The 21,905-nt window shown below is 33.5% G+C and overlaps 1 protein-coding gene and 1 pseudogene across 2 annotated transcripts; one reads left to right on the forward strand and one right to left on the reverse strand.

The window, feature by feature from the left end:
• The window catches only part of LOC135146737 (putative nitric oxide synthase), a 10,422-nt pseudogene extending 2,503 nt beyond the window's left edge, over window positions 1–7,919 (forward strand).
• A 2,023-nt stretch (window positions 7,920–9,942) lies between these two features.
• Window positions 9,943–20,192, reverse strand: LOC108215698 (uncharacterized). 2 transcript variants are annotated; one of them, XM_017388244.2, is made up of 17 exons: window positions 20,073–20,192; window positions 18,889–19,042; window positions 18,693–18,776; window positions 17,660–17,733; window positions 17,521–17,554; window positions 17,072–17,130; window positions 16,276–16,390; window positions 16,108–16,145; window positions 15,420–15,517; window positions 15,273–15,328; window positions 14,089–14,329; window positions 13,858–13,982; window positions 13,712–13,768; window positions 12,414–12,479; window positions 12,150–12,223; window positions 10,629–10,706; window positions 9,943–10,331 (listed from the first exon to the last, which is right to left on the reverse strand). In XM_017388244.2, exons 2-17 carry the CDS (start codon window positions 19,033–19,035, stop codon window positions 10,319–10,321), a joined length of 1,359 nt encoding a protein of 452 aa, XP_017243733.2. In that variant the 5' UTR covers window positions 19,036–19,042; window positions 20,073–20,192; the 3' UTR covers window positions 9,943–10,318. The 2 variants fall into 2 exon arrangements, with proteins under 2 accessions (XP_017243733.2, XP_017243732.2); XM_017388243.2 differs by lacking the exon at window positions 20,073–20,192 and adding an exon at window positions 20,008–20,036.
• Between the last annotated feature and the right edge of the window lie 1,713 nt (window positions 20,193–21,905).

The raw sequence follows: 21,905 nt of genomic DNA on the forward strand, positions 1-21,905 counted from the left end.
TTAACAGCAATTCCCGTCTGTTCTCTCTAGCAATGGCGCCTAAACCCTCTTTCTCTATCCTCCTATCCATTTCTTCTTCGTCCCCTCAGTCCCCCCAATTTCTCAACACATCTCTTCATCTACAATCCCAAGCCTCTTTACATCACCTGCCACTCCACTAATTCACACCAAAACAAGCCTCATTCTCAATCAACGCCACAATTGAGCCCGGCGGGTCCGGAGCCGCGGCTCCCGACCCGAGGAGACATCTTCCTTGAACGACAGCAAGCTCTAGAAGCTTCCGCGAAAGTGATGTTGGAGACTAAGAAGATTAAGAAAAAGAAGAGAGATAAAATGAGTAAGGGCTCTGGTGTGGACTATAGTTGCTATGGCTGCGGTGCTCCTTTGCAGACGGTTGAAAACGATGCTCCTGGTTATGTCGATGCGGATATGTATCAACTGGTATCGAATTTGACTGGACATAATCATAATATTTTTGTTATTATCTGTTGCGATAGTTTAAATGATAATGTGAGAATTGAAGAAATGAATAGAATTGTGTCGAGTGTGATACTAAATATGTGAGCTACAAACCTTAAAGCAAATATGTGGAATAAGTACTTGCTTGCTAATTAGAATTTTTTATTATGATTCGGTTTTAAGTTAATTTAGTGGAATTTAAGTGCTGGTCCTTCCTTCTACTATGGTATGCCGATACAAATATCGTTTAGAGTTGATGATAATGCTTGACAGTGTGTTATTGTTGTATGTGGTATATATAACCTGTATGTGTGTATCTATGGTGTTGGTTTGATTTCTGAAGTTTTGCGGTATATGGCTTATTGTGGTGATTTTTCAGAAGAAGAAACACCATCAGCTTAGAACGGTTCTTTGTGGTAGGTGCCAATTGTTATCTCATGGTCATATGATTACTGCTGTGGGTGGCAATGGAGGTTATGCTGGTGGCAAGCAGTTTGTTACAGCCGAGGAGCTCCGTGAAAAGCTGTCTCATTTGAGATATGAGAAAGCTTTGATTGTCAAATTGGTAAGAGATGTGTCATAATTAATGTGGCGGAGCAGAATATAATTTGGTATTTTCTAAATATTTGATTCTATTATTTAGAATAGGTGTATTTGCACTCTCTGGTAGTAGTTGCTTATCAATCGGAAATCATATCGATTAGATTTTGAATCTTGTAAATTGATGAATATTTGATGAATATGACCATTTTTTTGTGTCCTCCAGACTCGCTGCGGATGTGGGTTCTATCCACCTACCTTCTCATGCATCGATAATATGTCAATTCTTATTCTTGTACAAACACTGCTGTTAGAAAGTTTAATATCAAGCACTCATTGCTCTATGATTGCAATATTGATGTTTTTGTGTTTTTAGGTAAAACCTTCAACAGTAACCACTAAGATTAAACATATCGAACCGACTGAATCTTTAAAAGACAGAAGTATTACTAAAATTTAGCAGATTGAACATATTTGTAATATAGGATAGTAATTGTACCCTACTGAGGGAAGGAGGAGCCTTTAAATTAGATGATAATATTACTCTATTGAAGGTTAGTGGCTATACCCTGTTTAGGGAATGGCAGATCCTTTATTAAAATCTTTTTCACTAAAAAGATTCAACTATCCCGGCATGTTGAATCTTAGTAGTCCTCATTAAAGTTTTTTTAATTTAATGTCCTCAACTGATTCAAAGACTTGGGAACTTTCTCTTATGATTAGTAATCTGCAGGTTGATATAGTAGACTTCAATGGAAGCTTCTTGGCTCGTGTGCGTGACCTTGCTGGTGCTAATCCCATAATATTAGTTGTGACAAAGGTGATAATTTTACTTGATCAGAAATCCATATGGATATCTTCTATATCTTAATTAACTATTCAAGCCTCAAGCCGCATAGATCTTCAGGATCATTTTTAATAATTTTATATCGAACACATGCAAATGGTGCGGGAGATTCCTGGCACTAAGTTTAGGTTAGGAGATCTAGCGCGTTCATGGTATTTCATACGGTTTGTTATTGTTGTACAACATGTGTGTGATGCAAGAGGTACATGATAATGATATCTGGAACTAGTTAACAAAGCATATTGGCTGTGGTGGTGTGGCCTATGCATTCTAATTTATTTTTCTGATGCTCATTTTTTTACCCGCTTTCTTTAAGGTTGACCTCCTTCCCAAAGGAACAGATTTTAATTGTGTTGGTGACTGGGTTGTGGAAGCTACCATGAAGAAAAAACTTAAGTAAGCAGTACGCTCTATGTCACTTATGTCAGTCTTATCCGTTCATTTATTAAATGCATATTGGTATACTGTTTAGTAATACCAGGTATGTGAATTGTGAAATATTTTTAAAAGAGTAGTCATGTTAGGTATAGTACAGTTTTTGTTCATCTTAGGGTTTGATTATTGCTAAAATTAAGGCAATAGAGCACTAGTTCCATTTTGGTGTGAAAGCAAGCAGCCAACAAGCTGATGCGACAGGCATATTAGCCGCCACTGTGCGTAGAAGCGGCCTATATAATCTCAGGAAAGTTGCTATGAGAATTATTTGACCCTTGGCTTTGTATGCAATCGGTACTCAGGAGAGGTGATCTATTTCGGAGTTTTTATAGTTGATACTGTTGAGGGAGTGATCTGTAGCTAGTATTATCCATCATCCTATCTCTAGCCATCCTTTCAGTTGTCTTTTGAGATAATCAATAAAATATAAACTTTTTATGGTCCTAGCTGTGAAGCATATGAATAGCTTGGTACAGAAGACTCCATATATGAGACTATCATTAGTTTTAAGATTATGTCCTATTGACATGCTTTACCTTATGCAACTAATGAACCTTAGCAATCAAAAATTCTTAGCAAGTCATTTTAAGTTCATTTATACCTGTGTTTTTTTTTTTGGAGAACCAGGGACTACCTTTTAAATGCTTAGAAGAGTTATGGATTATATTATAAGATAAATGCTGTCCTTGCAGTGTCATTAGTGTCCATTTAACAAGTTCAAAGTCTTTGGTTGGAATTGTGGAGTTGTATCAGAATTCAGAAAGAGAAAAAGGTAAATATAGATATAGTCATGGAAACTTTCATCTGACCATTTCTTCATTTCTGCAACTTATATATTGTACCCTGTACCTTTTTTGCAGGGGCGGGATGTTTATATACTGGTTAGTAAGCTCCTCTATTGGCTCTCTTCTTCAAACTGATCAGCTTATTGTATAATTCGTGCACCATATTTGCACATTATTCTTCACATTATTACTATAGAACAACCACCACTGCACCTGGTGGATAATAATGTGGATAAAGGAAGGGTTTTCCGTTTCTTGTTCCCAATGTTTTTGTTGCTCAACTTATCTCTGCAGTTGTATTCAGGGCCTATTTGTCTATAACAATGAAATTATATGGGTTCATATGGTATAGATCTAATAAGTTCAGCTGATAGAACAACACTAGTGATGCTTAATGATAGATTTGGAATGAGCTCTCAAATACTCAATACTGGAATATAATATAAGAAAAATCGGATGAAGGAATACAAAGGATAAGCTAGACACTTGTGTGCTCTAGGACTCCTACCTAATAGAGGGGAAAATTTGACTAAAAAACTGACTTCTCTCTCACTGTTACTTTTGCATATATGGTCCTCTTCCCTCTTTTCTCATTTAGGTTGACATTTACGTTTTACCATTGACCTGTTACCTTTGTGTATATGTTATAAGCATTGAGGGCCTATCTCTGCCAGCTGGACTCCATCATGCTAAATTGCCCCTCAACTAAGATTATATATTCCTATTGAAACAAATTAACTAAATTAAGATAATACCCAAGGGTTCACTCGAACACAAACAGCTGTATGGTTCTACTTTCTTAACCATTTGACATGTACTAGTTCATATATTACCAATGGCCACCTAGTCTGCATGTTGCTGGAACTGGTTTGATTCGAGAATTAGGCAAGACATAGATGCAAGTCCTCTGAGACTTTATATGTTAATGTTTTACACGGATATGCCAGGCATCGTTGCATTGTTTCTTATGGATATTCTCCATCACACTATTCAGGTAATCAGGTATTGATGAATGTATTTGCCAGAAATTTAATCACATATTAGCTCTATCCCATGCACAACTTTTCTTTTACTAGGGCATTAATTTTAAAAATGTATATTTTTGGTAGGAAAGTAGGGTTTTGATAGGGACCCTCCTCTACCTGGTACTCATACAACCATGCTTACAATAAGGCTCGAACCCTCCTTTAGAGAATCTATACCTAGGAATCAACTGTTTTTTGCTTATTGGATATATTTGGCCTTATATAATTTTCTCAAGCTTTCTTTTTATTGTTGTGTTTCTTTCTGTATTCATATGCATTGTTCAGTTTTCCAGTTATCTATATTGTAAAGTATATGATGAAAGTGCATGTGTCAACCCAAAATTGGTTCGTCAATTATCTAGTTCTCTCTATCTGCGCACGTGTTCTCTACATTTGTTGTTTTGGTTGCATCGTTTCATCTTAGTTTTTGTAAAATCTCTCATTATGACTGCTATAGATAAAGGTTTGTTGTTTACATGCCAGGGTTCAGCTAATGTTGGAAAGTCAGCATTCATCAATGCTCTATTAAGTAAGTTTTCAATACAGCTTGAATTTTAAATGCAATCAGCTGACCAAACCCTCTGTTTCACCAAATTTATCTTTGACTTGCGTTTCATTCATATATAAGTGTTGTAGCTAAACTTACTACCTAGGAGGCTGTGGAACTTAAGATACTCACCTACTCATTATAACATAAGTAATTAGGCAATGGGTCTACAGATTAGTAAATGCTTGAGGAATATTAAGACGCACAGGAAACATGATTTTTACTATTGACATAATTGACATTAGCATTAATTTGTCATATGCATGATTTTCTTAAGAACCTTCCGACTTGTTTATTTGTTGTTTCATATGTTGTTGATTCCTACTCTAAAAACATAAACGCACTGTAAAACAGAAATGCTATCGTATAAAGATCCAGTTGCTGCAATGGCACGGAGATACAAACCAATTCAGTCTGCTGTCCCTGGAACTACTGTGGGTCCAATTGAAATTAATGCTTTCATAGGAGGGGTATGTGATGTTTTTCATTCCTAGTTCAAGCTATATCATTGTAATAGAAAACAATGTGTTATTTACACTTTTGGGACCACTAGAATAGATTGACTTTTTCTTCAGTTGGTTGTCTATATATGGATTCTGACAGACATTTTTCCCATTATGCTGGAAGCCTTTTTTTAAGACTCAACGAGACTGTAAAAAGTTAGCCTTCTGGCGACAGTCACTTCAATAATAACCTTAGTGATCTTTAATTTAATCTCTATCACAAATTAAAGATATTGTTAACCATTGTCCCACACTAGATGTTCCTGGTATTGTATATCTTGGCCCTTGGCTAAACACTTCATGTTCGACGTGTTTTTCCTAACTTAATTGGCACATTTGAAGTCCAAATCCATTGATCATGCTGGTTGGTTGGTGGATAAAGTTTGTTTATTAAAGGTTTTAAACACTTTATAAATTATACATATTACTAACATGCAACTTCATTCCAAAACTCCTCATCATTATATCATCCGTTTACCTGTTTTCCTTCATATGAAAATATATCATTCTTCTAATTACATATTATTACGTGATAATATTTTCTGTGGTTCAGAAATTATACGACACCCCTGGAGTTCATCTCCATCATAGGCAAGCTGCAGTGGTTCATTCAGAAGATCTACCATTACTTGCTCCTCGAAGTCGTCTCAGAGGGCAATCTCTTACAGTAAGTGTTTTGTGGAGAAAGAAAACTTTTATTCTGCGCTTTTAAAACATGCGTGATTCGTCTCAGTTATTACTCTTATACTCCTTTATCTGGGAGGTATGATGTTAATAGTGTATGTTGTCTGTGACAAGAGTGCTCAGGTTCCTGCAAATGACATGGCACCTGAAGTAATTATATCAAATGGCATGAACGGGTATTCCATTTTTTGGGGAGGTCTTGTTAGAATTGATGTTTTGAAGGTAGTCTATCACACTCTTTCTCATCTTTGTTGTGCGATGATGAATAATGGATGGTTTTATGCTGATTTCAGGTCCTTCCTGAGACATGTTTAACATTTTATGGGCCAAAGCAGTTAAAACTTGCATTGTACCTACTTGTAAAGCAGATGAATTTATAAGGTAAGACTTAGTATGTTCTTTACTGCTAACAGGAAAGACTGCAAGAGCACCTCAAAAAGAAGAGACGTATATCCTATCTAATAAACTTAAAGGGCACCTTATTTTTTGGTTATGTTGGTTTTTTTAAGATACAAGAGGGAGATATATATCATATTAGGTGAAAGCTTATAGGAGAGACATGGAAGCTTGTAATTTTATTAATCAAAAGGCTCTTTATATAGAGCTCATACAAATCACATAAGCACGATTAGTGCCACATAATATGTTTATGGAGTTGCAAATCTTATCTAATTAAAGAGACATTAAAACATAATCAACTAATTAATATTTTCAGTTACAATTTTGAATCATAATTCCAACAGGTTAAGAGTGCTCTTGCACATTATTATGCAGGATTGGCTTGTCCAGTTTTTTTTAGTTATTTATTTACTCGATTCTGGCTGAGAAGGACATGGATATAGTAGAGTCTGGTGCCCGTGTAGAATGATGCAAAGGCATTACTTTTACTCGGAATTTCAGAGTATATAAAGTTTTACTTCTGTTGGTCAGACATCAGATGGAAGTAGTGGATAATTTAAGAAGTTTGAACACTGAGTTATCCCTGCATTTGTTTAACTGCCAGTATATGCATATTTATTTTTAATACAAAAATAATTCTCTCACAGAAAAAACTATTTGCCCTTTCAGTGAATCAAGATGATGGTTTTATTTTAAATATATCTGAAAGGGTGATGGTACTTTCAAGATTTGTTTCTTGAACTGAATCGCCTATTCAGACTTCGAAGGGAAAGAAAATTTGATGTGGTGATTTATAAGAAATGGCTCTTTATTGAATTGAATACACTGCGCTATTGTTCATTGAGTCCATTTGTTTGCTGGCTATATATGCACCATATTTTCTTAAAACAGGTTGGAAGGATTAGGAAGTTAATTTTGGTTTTTCTTTTCTCCGTACATAACCAAAAAAATGGAACATTTTTCTATTGCAGAAAGAAATTGGAATTCTATTGACTCCTCCAACGGGAAAGCAAATAGTTGATCAATGGTCTGGACTTGAAACACATCGCGAGTTACAAATAAACTTTGAAGATGCAAACAGGTACATATCACTGAGACTTTTAGCAGCCCAATCCAAGCTTCTGGTTTGTAATTCAAGGAATGTCGTGAATTCTACAAAGTCTAGTCCATGGAATATCAAGCAATAGAGATTTCCGTACTTAGTTTTCCTATTATTGGGACTGTAATCATGGCTCTATTGCTTATATCTGTCGTATGTATTAAGAATTTTGTTAATCGCATGTTAATTGATTTTTGCATTATATGAACTGTGATTATTGAGCTAATTTTCTAATTCTGCCTAAGCAGGCCAGCTTGTGATGTGGCTATATCAGGTCTTGGATGGATTTGCGTTGAGCCTGTAGGTAAAGGAGTGGGTGTATCATCCGAACTAAATTTGGAAGAAACTGAAGTTGCAAAAGAGCTACATTTGAGAATTCATGTTCCAAAGCCAGTTGAGATTTTCATCAGGCCTCCGATGCCTGTGGGGAAGGCCGGAGGAGATTGGTATCAGTATCCAGATTTAACAGAGAAAGAAGAGGAAGTAAGACCAAAATGGTTTTTCTGATACCAATGATAGTGGGTGGCTTTTTTGGGTTTTCACTTGTACCGATTTTAATGGTAGTTTTTTTTTTGGTTGGGGGTGGGGGTGGGGTCAGGGGTGTTAATAGTATTTAACATTATATATAAAAAGGAACATTCATATATTTTTTAGAATATCTGAAATTAGAAGCAACATGATTGAAAATATATCATATTTTGTGGTACAAAAATAGACCATTACATGTTTTATGTTCAGAGAAAAGAAAGGGAGCTGCAAGAACCACACTTAGTAACTTAGAGCAAGTCCAATAGGTTACCTATATGATGTCCAAAACTCACATTTAGGTAATGTGTCAAAAAAAATGCACTCCAACACTATCCTAGTGTTATCCTAAATCACTAGCACATCCTTAATTCTCCTAGTCATTACCTATTTATAAGTAACCCCTAGTCATTACCTATTTAATATTTATGAATAAAATAATCATCTCTCTCCTTTCTTTGTCTATTCTCTCCTTTTCTCATTCTCTCTCTCAAATTTATTATCAAAATAATCTTAGGAGAACAAATATAGAGATTACTATTGGAGTAGACACTAAAAATAGATTACCTAAATCACTAAGACATACTAGCACTCATTATTTTATATTATTTATAAGTAATAGGATAGGTAACCTATTGGACTTGCTCTTATACCCGGTGCAGTTATAACTTATACATGATAGTATTGAACATTATATATAAAAAGGAAAATTTATATATTTTTAGAATATCTGAAATTACAGGTTAAAAAAATGATGAATTGTGATCCTAACAAACTGAAGTTCAAAATCTGATCCCCTAAAAATGATATTTTGTGGTGAAAATATCACTTTAAAGGTATTATGTGTAGATAGGCCTGTAAACGGATCGGATCTAACTAAATCCATATCCTAATCCATTTAAATTTATCAATTTATCGGGATTCAGATCGGATCGGATCAGTGGTCGGATATTTTACAAGTCAATCCATATCCGGTCCATTCGGATCATGGATAATCGGATCGGAGCCCCGATCCGCTAAAATTTGTGAAATATATTTTTTCACCGTGAATAATGTTTTAACTTTCATACAGAAAAAAAAGTGATATTTTCTAACTATATTAATTCATGAATTTTAACGTAATATGTAAAAAAAACTAATAAAGCTGTATTTGATACAAACTTTGTTGGTTGTTCCGATAAAAACTTCAACACAGAATTTATCAAGTAAATAGAAAAATAATAAATAAGTTGCTTAATACTTTTGGAGGAAGCAAATTATGATGTGCTCTCCTCTATTAATAAGGATTAAAGTCGATAAATATGTCTTAAATACAGAATCAGGTGATTGATGAGATTTTAAGTGGAAGAGTTAGCTCATGTGTTTATGCTCACTCTACACAAAAAGAGTGATTATTAGATTAATCGGATGACAAGAGTGAGAGCCATGTTAAAAATTAGGAGCGGTCAGTTATAAGAAAATATGATTTAGGATTTTGTCTTATATTTTTAGAAAATTTTATTTTCTATGTAATATATTAATAATAATAATATAATATAATATAAAATATATTATATAGTTAAGCATGAATCAGATCGGATCATTAACAGATCGGACGTGACTATATCCATATCCATTCTTTATCGGCCCGGATTATTATCGGATCGAATTATTAGCAGATCGGATTTATTTAATAAGGATCCATATCCATTTATTTAACCACGGATCGGATCGGATATCCGATCCATTTACAGGCCTGGGGACGCATACCTTAGATTTCCGACCTCTACACTGTGTAGAGGTCGGAAATCTAAGGTATGCGTCCCTATAGGTTGCCCCCACATTAGCATACAATGCAGAGATCGCAAATGTTCTTTTCTGTTTTTTTATCCTCGGCCAAGGCAAAAGGCATTTTGTAAAGAAAAAGAATCTATGCAAAAAATTAAGGAGTGCCAGTGTATCGACTCACAAGTTGAAAAAAACATATTTTCGCAAGTCGTGTAATTCAGCTACAGGAGTTTATATTCCCAACGACTGAAATACATAGATCAATGGACCTTCACATATGGTAGTACCTTACGAACAAATATACTGGCAACTCCAATTCAACTAAAATTGGGTAAATCTGCAGGCATTATTTATTTATATTAGCCAAGTAATTGCAGGCATTATATTCTGTTACCTGTATTAAATATTTCACAAGTACACTTGATATTTCACATATTAATCCATCAAGTTCTAATCACAGGCCTTTCCAGATTTAAGTTATGCTGTATTGATTTTGTAGCAGCATAACTTAGCCTCTCAAAAAAAGAAACCCACTTGCTGCAAATCATTTTGGAAATCACACCTCAGTAGACAGAAGAACTTGGCGGTTATTACAGCAGTACAAGGTCAGACAGTAATGCTGAGCTTCTTGGGCAGCAAACGGCATTCAATATAATAAACATCCAGCAGCACAGATCCACCACAGCACCAACATGCACGGACGTCATATAGCCAGGCTTATATAGAAGAAACATTGCATTTTCAGAAAACGATGGAAACATATATAGCATCGCTAAGAACAATCAATTTTGAGAAACTACATCTGTATTAGCTAAGAACATACAAAATTAGTGAAAACTCGACAACACGACAATTGAAGGTATTCTCAACGAGAGCTTTAATAGGAGTAATATGTAAGATTAAGACACATGCAACTGTGCAACCACTAAACATAAATCTGCAGGCCAAAAATTCTTTTCTATTGCTCTCTCCTAAAATTGTAGACTTCCTTCATATACGGTCTTATAACTTACCTGTAGATATAACATGATGCCTCAGCCTGTATTCTGCCTTTGAGGTGTGGAAACAGATGTTGTACCTTGCTCAATACACTGCATAGAAATTTATGACAAAAGAAACTAATATAGCATGAAGGAAAGTGGAGAACTAGAATCAATGTATAGTATGCATATAAAAGAGCATGAGTCGTATTTTCTTTCAGAACTTCAAAGGATATTATTTTTGTATTGTTTAATGTTTTTTCTGCATAAATACACTCCAGCTATTTATAGATGTTATTCACAACTTCTTTTCCTTCCCCTTAAGCAACTATATCCCTTTTTGTACTTACCACATACGACATACCCGCTTATATGGGTAGTGCTATGTGTTTGTTTCAACCTAACCTATTTAACAGACTATTTATTTAAATTTAATTTTTTTGGCTCCCAGGCCATTACTATCATATTATTGCAGGGTTCAATAGACCTATCACTTTCTCGCATCTGTCGAGGAAAATTTGCACTCATTTCAAAAGCTTCTTACATATTATTGGGTCTGTCACCTCCTTGAAAAAATTGAAAAGGTGATCCACCATGAACGTTAGCATAGACTTTTTGTCACAAAGCTCAGACAGTCATACTCCTTTTTCTGAGCATCAATGATTCATTCTTCAGTTTTGGCATATCAATTGGATGTCAGCTTCCAAATTAATCATAAATAAGCTCATATTGAATTATCCGCTTCACATGTAATAGTGTGATTCAGCCTTTCATTTTTTTAATAGTATAATGAAATCAGATTACATGTCTTTCTTGATATTAAGGCTGTGATTTGAGTCCAGTAGCTTGTGACAGCTCAAGTTTTAATTCAATTATTATAAGAACTTGGTGATTAATGAAACTATTTCTAATTTATAGTAGATAAGTTGTATATAAATATTTGATTAATGAGCTCACGAGTACACTTGACTTGGCTCAGTTCTTATACTGTGCTCGATTAGAAACATTTAAGCTCCTTTATTTTTTTTGAAACACTTGTTTGCCATTTCTCATTTATTTTAAAAACCTAAAATCTAAAGCATGTCATGACACATCACTTATCCATAAATAAAATTCTCACACTTTTGTCAATATTTCTGCAATGTATCCTGACAATAAGATTCACTTTTCCCAATATTAATATCTAATTTCTATATAAGATCAACTGTTTAAGTGAAATATATGGCAATTGCACATTATAGAACAGTTCATACTAGAGGGCCTAACTCCTAAGCAACCTCTAAAGCCTGGCATGAATATGACACAACTATGACAAAATAAAATTATCTCAAGTCCATATATGACTGAAAAGGGAAAAAATGTATCCTAATTAGGTTAGAAAGTTCTATGGTAAAGGGCCATGATGAACTGAAAATTTGTGCATATCTTCCTCCAGAAAAGGTGCTTTCATAAGGTTTGCAAACTAACAAAAAATCCAGCACTTATATAATTGAATACTCCCATTTTAAGAAGACACCATTACTATCTTTTGAACCAAGATAAAATAAAATATACCTGAAGAAGGTAACTATGCAGCCAATCCAGAGTCTGAGGAAAGTCGTGGCTGATATGTTAGCAACTGTTAGCCCCTGTTCAAGAAAGTTGGAAATGAAAGAAGTAAATAACTGGTTTAGTTCTTGAAAAAAGAACCTCTAAATAGAACGGGGGTTTGAAGGACACAACATCATGCACATACTACAATCAGGATATACTTCTCGACATGAAGCTTGTAATTACTCGACGAATTCATACAACTCGAAGCAGGTAAAATAGGCATACCTGTGACGTAAATGAGCAAAGATAGTCTTGAATGGTTTTTAGGTTGCTTATTAGCTTATCTTTGTCCTGAAAAAGGAAAAGATATTCAAATCGTTAGTCGTTACTAATACATTGAGCCATTACTATGGAGAAAGAACAGCCTCAACTACATTACATACATGATACACTAGATAAAGGGCTTATTATATATAGCCTATATCCCCCTAGTTTATCAGTTTTCTTAGACTCTTTCTGCATGCTAGTAGTTGTACGACCATACATGAGAAAATTTGTTGCCTTCTATTTTGCAATAAAAAGAAGGATAGATAAACACTATCAGCCTATCACATTATCCCCTCTCAGTTTTCGGACTAAGTTGACATATATTCATCTATGTTCCGGGCCGGTCCTAGAGATTTGAGTGCCCTAGTCGAGATTTTAAAATGGTGCCCCTTTTTTTATTCATATTCAATTCACACATTCATGCCAATTATATAAAGAGCAGTGCTAGCCGCTAGGTACCCCAAATAAATTGCCCAAATGTTTACCACATGATGTGGCATAACACGTGACAAATTTTAATTTGGGACGCATATGTATGCACATATTATTGACAACTCAACATTTGGGGAAAGTTTTGGGAAACAAATTTGGGGTATCTAGCATTTCTCTTGTATAAAACACTAAAACCAAAAAAAATGCATTTTATTATCTTCAAATGCAATTTTATATATATGTACATATGTATGTGTATATGTATATATATGTGTGTGTGTGGAGTGTTACTCCAATACAAACCTCCTTATTCTATATGTATAATATGGTATATATTATACAATAAATATAAATAATTAGCACACTGAATGAATATCAAATATATTTAGAAACTTTAAAGACAAATCATTATATACAAAATCTTTATACAAGGAAAGAATCTTTTCATGCACGCTTGATTGAACGAACAAAAAGTTGTATAAATACACATTTACATATGATGAATCTTGACCATCAATTCTGTCAAAAAAGAAAAAATCTTGACCATCAATTTAAAAATATATCAATTGTTAAGATTAATGTACTCTCATTCTCTCGTATAGGAGGGATCTCTCTAGAACCCACCCCTATATATATATTCACAACTTATAATATATTACACATAATTTTTTGGTGCCCTTATCATAGTGGCGCCTTAGGCGCTCTCTTGGTCGCCTAGGACCAATTGTGATATGATGCATAAAGGACGCACTTCTTAAAATTTCAAGACACTATCTATTGCTCATGTAGATGTTCTCCACAGAATGCTTACTAATTCTTAATACCTGTAGTGGATAATTGTCACTGAATGAACGTGTAGAGATCCACTCCTCTAGTAATGCCTGTAAATAGAACATAGTTTAGAAACACTGCAGTTTCTAAGAAGATATATTTAATTCTACATTAACATGATTCATGGAACTATAACAACCTTATGATCAAATTCAGCCATCTTTAAAACTATAGGAACAATTATTGGTGCAGCAGCAGCACCACTTGACTTTTCTTTCATCACAAGTGGGTTCCTATCTACCCCTAAATCTTGCGTTGATTCACCTATATGGTCAAAAACAAAATCATCAGATTTAATTGTTATCTTGTATGCTGGATATTATGCTAACAAAAAAAAAAAAAGGAAAGGAAAATACATGTTGCATTCAACCTTTGTCATCACAAGCACTTTCAGCAATATCAACCGACTGCAAACCATCAATAACCTTATCCAGTTCATCTGCAGGAAAGTGCTCATTGTAACTAGCAGAAGCAATAGAATCATTAGTAGCTTCCGCTGCATTTTTCTCAACTGCCTCCACAAATCTTTGTTGATCCAATTTTGCTGATATGTTTGTTGGTGTTTTATTCTCGTCGTCCATTAGGTATATACTTGGATCTAAATGCATGCCCTGCCATCAACAACATACAGTGCGGATGAGCTATTACAGGACACTGGGAGGTTCAGAATAACAGTTGATGAGCTCACTTTACTAAAATTCAAAAAAAATAAAACTGCATTTACTTTAGCTTACTGTGTGCACATAAGATCACTAGACATGGCGCTTGCTTCTTAAAACACAAATTCTAAAAGTATGTTATTATGTGATTGTTTCCTAGCAAGGCGACGCAATGCAACAGTGTGGTCCTTCCTGGGGAAGTTCGACAGTTACAGAACATAATATTCTGTCACACCACAACTGAACCTTCAATCTTATTACTGATTGGGATCACACAGCCCTTCTAACCCGGTTTAAATGTTCATATTATGTTAATAATTTCAATCGCGAGGTCCCTTTCATCATAATATCGTAGCATATCTAAGCCGATTAGGAACAATATTAAATTCGACCTTAAGTATGAAGACAGGATTAACAAGTCAAACAAACTTTTAGGCTCAACAAAATACACAATATGTTTTAGGGAAAGTACTATGACAGAGAAGAAAATTAAACAAAGGACTTGAAAATTGTTGGAGATCCAGCCTGGAGGATACAATGAGAGGCACATTTTAAAGAATTACATAAATGCTCTTGTATTTTGACTCAAACATATCCATGTTCAGCCATCTGATACAAATACAAAAAGTAAAAAGTTGGAAAGCAGATGAAGTCCTTCCATATATGAGAATAATTTATTCTGCCACTATCCGGGATGGGTGTGAGGCTATAAGAAGTGTAGACTATTCCTGGTTCTGTTATCCGATTGTAGCTTTTAGTCTAAGATTAAAAAAAATTAAGATACCTATAACTGGGTAGAAATACCGCAAGGAAAAATATGTTTTAAAAAGAGGATAAAAAGGGAATCCAAGAGGGAAGAGAAACTTTATATACGTGAAAAGGGCGTTCTCTGCACCTCAATGATAATTGGTTTTCCATCTTTCATTGCTTTCTTCAAATCACCCGCCAAACCTAAAAGGCAAGTCAATTTGAAAAACAATTATTATAAGCTCCATAGATATATTAAAAGAGTTACAAATCAACTTTCTGACATGTGGAATACCTTTTCGAACTATTCTACATTCCCTACAAAATTCAGTAATTAGTTCTTCTGGAGTACTGAAGTGTCGAGCCCATACAGGGGAAGAAGACAATGGTGCACTGTGATAATATCGGAAGAGCAGAACAAAATTAGCTTATGTTTAATAACTAGATAAGCAAGTAGAAACTATCCTATCCATACAAACAAATTGAAGAAATAATTTGGAAAACTTGAAATATTACCAAGGGTAAAATTCACACTGAAAGAACTCGCATCAGCACCTCCAATTTACTATGGTCAAACAGAAATTTATTATCTTACGAGTTTTATTCGTATCCTAGAACTAGATTTATTGAGCATTCACATGCCCCATGTTCAAATTATTATGTACAAAGAAATTATTAATATTTCAGCAATAAGTGAGACTCAATACTAGTAATCTCTAATCATGATTCATAAATTTTGCCCAAATCCACCATGTATTACATCAAAAACTTGTCTCTAAATTAAGATTCATCAAATTTCACTTTTTACCTAAGAAAACCTGGTCAATAAAAAATAATACTGATGTATAATCATCAACCAATCTATACAGAACTACAGAATGTATAGTACTACAGTGATTTCCATACTTGTAGTTGGATAATAACAGCTTTGCACTATCAGACTTCAAATGACATTAAAAAAAATGATTGAATTAGTTACATACTCTGTTGATGTCCGTAGCAGCTCATACACCATGCCTGTCTGTAACATCATACACATCGATAAAAGTCAATATTAGAGACAAATGCATGTTTTCAGGAAAAAAAAATAAAATTAGAAACACAATAAACCTAAAGAAACAGATAAAGCAATTAGTGTAACACAATTTAACCTGCAAGACATTGGGCAAGTTTAGCCTTTGCGCGAGCTGGGTTGCAATTGTAGATTTTCCCACACAGGCAGTTCCACACACAAGGATAACCAGTGGCACCCTTTGATGGTGAAATCTAAAGGACAGAAAAATGTACGTGAGGATTAAAGTTGGCATCTAATGACCTTTTCCCTTTTTGTCACCCACATTCTTATTTTATCTAAAATATAGTCAGTGAAAAACTAATTCTTATTTGAAACGACACATGACAGAATTGGTTGCACCCCCTCATGACTTGTTGCTTAGAAGTACTCCTGTTCAGTTACAACACCGATATATACAAATTACAACAAGAGCATTATATATAAATTTTTATTTATCTTGTTGGAAGCGCGTGAAAGTGAAGTAGAAAGCTGTAAATAAGAATACGCACCATACATGCATTACACGAACAGATCCAAAAATTAGAGCTCAGCACCCGAAAGAATTACTTGCCAAATCATATGTATGAAAAAACATTACTACCTAGAAAGTCATAAGTATCCAGTTGAAGTTGAGGCATTTAGAGCATACAAGAAATTCTCAAAGCAACAGTTGCAAATGGTAAGAGGTCTTTCCACCTTGAAACATGTTGAGTTTTCACCAGTGACTTTTGGGTTAGACTGTGGCAGGCTAAAGTGAGCTAAGTTGTTGATTGTGATTAAGGATTGAAACTATATTTGATTGGTGCTCTAACTTGACAGAACTTGTAAAATAGTGGAGTAAACTAGATTTACACAAAAGATGAACTCAGAGGACCCAGTGAAAACTTAATCACCTTGTCATCATCTTGTAACGATTTATATACTCCTCTCCATAACCCCGTCGCTCCATTAGCTGTAAAGAGAGACAAATTAACAGGCTTCAAGATACAAAGATTGGCAAAAGCTATTGCTACAATGACTAAAATTTCAGGCATGCTCTTCTACAAAAGGAACGGGTGACTGTTTGTATCTGTATTCGTATATACAGATAATGATAAAGATTATAGCATTGTTGTCATTTTTCATCATCTTGTGGTAAGTACGATAAAATCAAAAGAAAACTATAAAGGGTACTACAATTTTCTAAAATGAATCACAGATTTCAGTACAAAAGCTAAAGCTTCAAATCAAGGAAACATGCATCCACTGAGCGGAAGTAAAAGTAAAGTTTAACCATAATCGAACAAACAAAAAAAAGAGCAAGGAAAAAATAAGAGATAAAATGAAACACGTAGTGATATACCTTAAACAGATTAGCTTCAAGGTCGGACTGCGAGCTGCAAAATATTTTTCGTATGAAATAACATTCATGGAATCATTAAGTAATAAATGTAACAAATGAGGGAAACAAAAAATTAGAGATTGCCGAGTAAATAACATACACGTCCAAAAGGCTGTTGTCTATGAGTAGCTTTTTGAGTTCAAGAGCAATTTTAAGGGCTACGTGATTGGGAATCTGCACAGAAAAATTGTTGAAGCTTGGAAATTGCATAGAATTAAAAAAATATACTGAATGCAAATCTTTTTGTTATATACAGCACATTACCAAAAGTCATAACTGGAAAACCAAAGTACCAAAGTGATTTCAATTAACAAAAAACCAAGCTAGAACATTGAAAACGTTCACAATTATAGAGGTTTGCTGGTAAGTAACCCCATCTTCCATAAGATATATAATCTCAAAAACAAACTGTCGTAAATATATAAATCATTGTAACCTTTAAAGTTATTATACATATGTTAAACAAAGTCATAAAAAAGAGTAACAGAGAAATGTTTAAGTACCTAAAATTATTTTTCGCATCATGATTTTTGTCTTATAGTTGAGATATTTTGAAGTATAGAGTAAGGGGAAGTGATAATCAAACTTTTGACCACTCTAGCCTTAGGAGCGCCTTTGCAGTTCCAGACAATCCTTCATTCTCAATAATAACATTAATACTTTAAACAATCTAATGTATGATCCATAACTATCTTCGCATTATTCAATATTCACTTAAATACTTATAGATCATCCGACAAGGGACCCTGTTATTAACAAGGTTGGCTCGCCCCAACAGTAATAGGTTGCCCAGAGAACTAAACCCATTACATTAAAGCCATGAGACTAAATTTTACAACGGTAAACAACCTATACTTGTGCACATATTTTCAATGTATGTTACTACGTGTGTAAAAATTTAACTGTATACAGGCCTAAGTACTGGATTTACACCAAAAGGAGTTGTAACCGCCAACCAAACTAGCTGCATAAGTATGTTGCTAAGACGTGCTAGTTTATCAGCATGTAGCTAAACTATGGTGCCAAAATGTGTTATTATGTCAGCAGAAAACAAAACTAAACATTGAAAAATAATGAAGTATGCACATTGACAAAGCAACCATGTAAGATAGAGGATATTAAGGAGTAAGGACCTTTGTAACAGTCAGCATTCTGCTGAGTAAAAATCTGGAGAGGACGTAGTAATGATCGGCATTATCGCCTAGCCACACCTTCACCTGAATCATTGAAAGATCACTATTACAAGACCAATGATAAAGACATGTTACCTGGCAGAGAGCACATAAAAGAATATGAAAAACAAAAATATAAAGACAAAAGAAAAAGGACCTTGACGAAATCGTATTTGGAGGAAGCGTTTCGGGTAGAGAACCGGACAGCTGGGATATTCATTTTCTCTTCTTCTTTGTATTCAGATTCATCATAATCCCTGCTACTAGCACTACTGCCAAATGCAACCCCTTTTTCCTTCTTCATTTCCCCTCTACCATGATAAAAATCACGACCAGCAAAAGACAATTAGCTTAAGAGGGGTGTATTGGATTGGGATTTTAAAGCATTTTTCTGCATTCATGAAATCCGAGGGTATTCGATTGGGATTGTTTGAAATCCATTAAAATCTTGAGGTATTCAATTGGGATTTTAAATTATGCTACAAAATCTGGTGGTATTCAATTGAGATTTTAAATTATGCTTTAAAATCCGATGGTATTCAATTGGGATTGTTTAAAATCCATTAAAATCTGATGGTATTCAAATGCTGATGGATTTTTTTTCATTTCATAAAATGATGGATTTTGTGACATTCTTCAGTGTATTTTAAGTTTTTTGAAATCCCATCAAAATCAATGGGATTTTGAAGCATTGTACCTAAATCCCATCAACTCTGCGACATTTTATCAAGAATCCGCACAAAATCAAAATCCCATACAATCCATTAAAATCCATAGACTAAAAACAATCCATTAAAATCCCAATCGAATACACCCCCGTAAATCAAGCTAACAGAACCATGATATAATAAGGCTCAATAGAGAGCTTCAATTTCTCAAGATAAAGCATGCACGTGCACACAGACACACTAACAAGAGTGAACACTAAACAGTTACTGAAAATGTAAAGACCGATTATTTTCAAATCAACCGTTTTCAAGATCCTTAATCTATAAATAAATTTTTCTTAATTAACTCGGACTTGGGAGTTAAAAGTTCTCAAATAACAAAGTACACACTTCTCATCCTAAATGTCAACAAAATGGCTCCAAATCGTCTTTTTTCCGCTACCCATCCAATTCGGCTACATACGAAAAAACATGTATAACTAAAAATGGTCTTAGATATTTGCAACCTCTATTATAATTGAGCCAGCAAATGAATCAGTGTGATCAAGTACCATATGCAATTATGTGCAATTTTATCAAATTAGAGCATTCACATACAGTATACATACAGGATCTTATTCATAAAATTGAAACCTAATCTGCGGAATTGAAATAAAAGGGGGAAAGAAGTTACCTAGTTGACAGAAACCCCGGATTTTATGAGAGAAAGGGCTGAGTTAAAGGTCTGTTTGGGATTCAAATAACTGGTCTCAGACCTATTTTTACTGTTTTTTACCGCTGCAGCTTTTCTATTAACTAGCTTATAGCCGTGCAAGGCACGGGAGCTTTTTAATTATTTATAAATTTTTTAAATATATGGAGCTTTTTAATTATTTATAAATTTTTTAAATATATTGTAAGTGGTGTGAAAGAATTTAATTTATAAATACTAAATTAAAATTTTTAATTAAATAAAATTTGAAATTATGATTTGTTTGTAAGTCAGAACTATTGTAAAAGTATATAGGTTCTACTTTTTAGACTTGTTTCTGTAAAAAAAAAAAAAAAAAACTGGTTACGCATGTTGGATCATCCGACAGTGGCGATGTAATATAAAATACACCAATCACAGTCATTAATGACTTCAAATAAACTATTGTAATCAAACCATTCCTTTTCTCTTATGTATTATGCCAAAGTATTAAATTTATTCTATCAAATTTTAATATATATTGAGTAGAATATGTGACGTCAACTTCCATTAGATTATATTTATAAATGTATTTTATATTAGAATTAATATAATACTCCCTCCGTCCCGCCAGGTAGTTTACGTTCACTGTTTGCACGCATTTTGAGGCTCTTATAAAGGATAGGTCAATAATATTTTTTAAAATTATTTTTTTTCTGAATAAAAATTTAGACATCAAATTTTTTTTCAAGATTTTTTTGAAAAATATATATATAATGTAAGTATACTTTATAGGAGCCTTAGAATGCGTGCCAAAAAGTAACGTAAAGAACCTGGTGGGACGGAGGGAGTATGATTTAAATTTGGCTTACTAATTTTAAAATATATTAGATAAAAATAATTTTGTGACAATGCTATTTATATGATTCTGCAATTAAAACTGGTAGGAAATATTTATTTTGGATTCAAATATCCGGCTTATTAATTTTAAAATATATTAGATAAAAATAATTTTGTGACGGTGCCATTTATATGATTCTACAATTAAAGCTGGTAGGAAATATTTATTTTGGATTAAAAAAATCATAAACATGTGAAAGACAGAATTTGTTTTGGATTTAAAAAAGGAATTATAAACATGTAATTAGATATCAGTTGCCTTATAGAATTAGGAGTTAATTTTGTTCTAATCTAACGGTACTTATTTGTTCAATATACGATCCAACGGATGATAAGCTTTTGGACCATGTGACCATGCGACCAAATTATCTCCCTTACGCTTATTATATATAAGTATATAATTAGATTAGATTAACCTAGAGAGAATATAAAAATATTATTTTTTTTATATTTGTGTAAAATATCTTTTTAAAAATAATGAACATAAATACTATCTTAATATTTCTTTCGAAATTCAATTCCCAATTTATTCATATTTGATATTTATAATTTCTCGATTAAAGATAATTGATCATAAGATGGTAAAGATGATAAGCGGTGGTATTGATGGATGATGGTATATGTATAGATGAATATGTGATTTTTTATATAAAAAAAAACTCTATAATAATGAGAAATGAAATTTTAAAAAGATACTTATTCTGAAAACGAGTATCACAATTATACTGCGTGACAATATATATCAATCTTATATAAAAAAAAATTATTTTACGTGTGATATCGATTTTGAAAATGTGCATCATCAAAATGATATTCTCAATCATTAACATGAATAATGATATTATTGTAAAAAAGAGGTTAATTGATATTTCTTTCCTCTAATTAGCATTCTATTATTGTCTTATAACTGTTATTAGAGTAACTCCAATAACGATA

The sequence above is a fragment of the Daucus carota genome, chromosome 4 (assembly GCF_001625215.2).
Source record: "Daucus carota subsp. sativus chromosome 4, DH1 v3.0, whole genome shotgun sequence".
Classification (NCBI taxonomy): domain Eukaryota; kingdom Viridiplantae; phylum Streptophyta; class Magnoliopsida; order Apiales; family Apiaceae; genus Daucus; species Daucus carota.

What these genes read in the sequence shown, in the direction of transcription:
- LOC108215698 (XM_017388243.2), bottom strand. An exon ending in AAGTGCTTGTGATGACAAAG is followed by an intron (nt 13,983 to 14,088) that starts GTTGAATGCAAC and finishes TTGACCATATAG; the next exon opens with GTGAATCAACGCAAGATTTA. An exon ending in TGCATAGTTACCTTCTTCAG is followed by an intron (nt 10,707 to 12,149) that starts GTATATTTTATT and finishes ATTTCTATGCAG; the next exon opens with TGTATTGAGCAAGGTACAAC.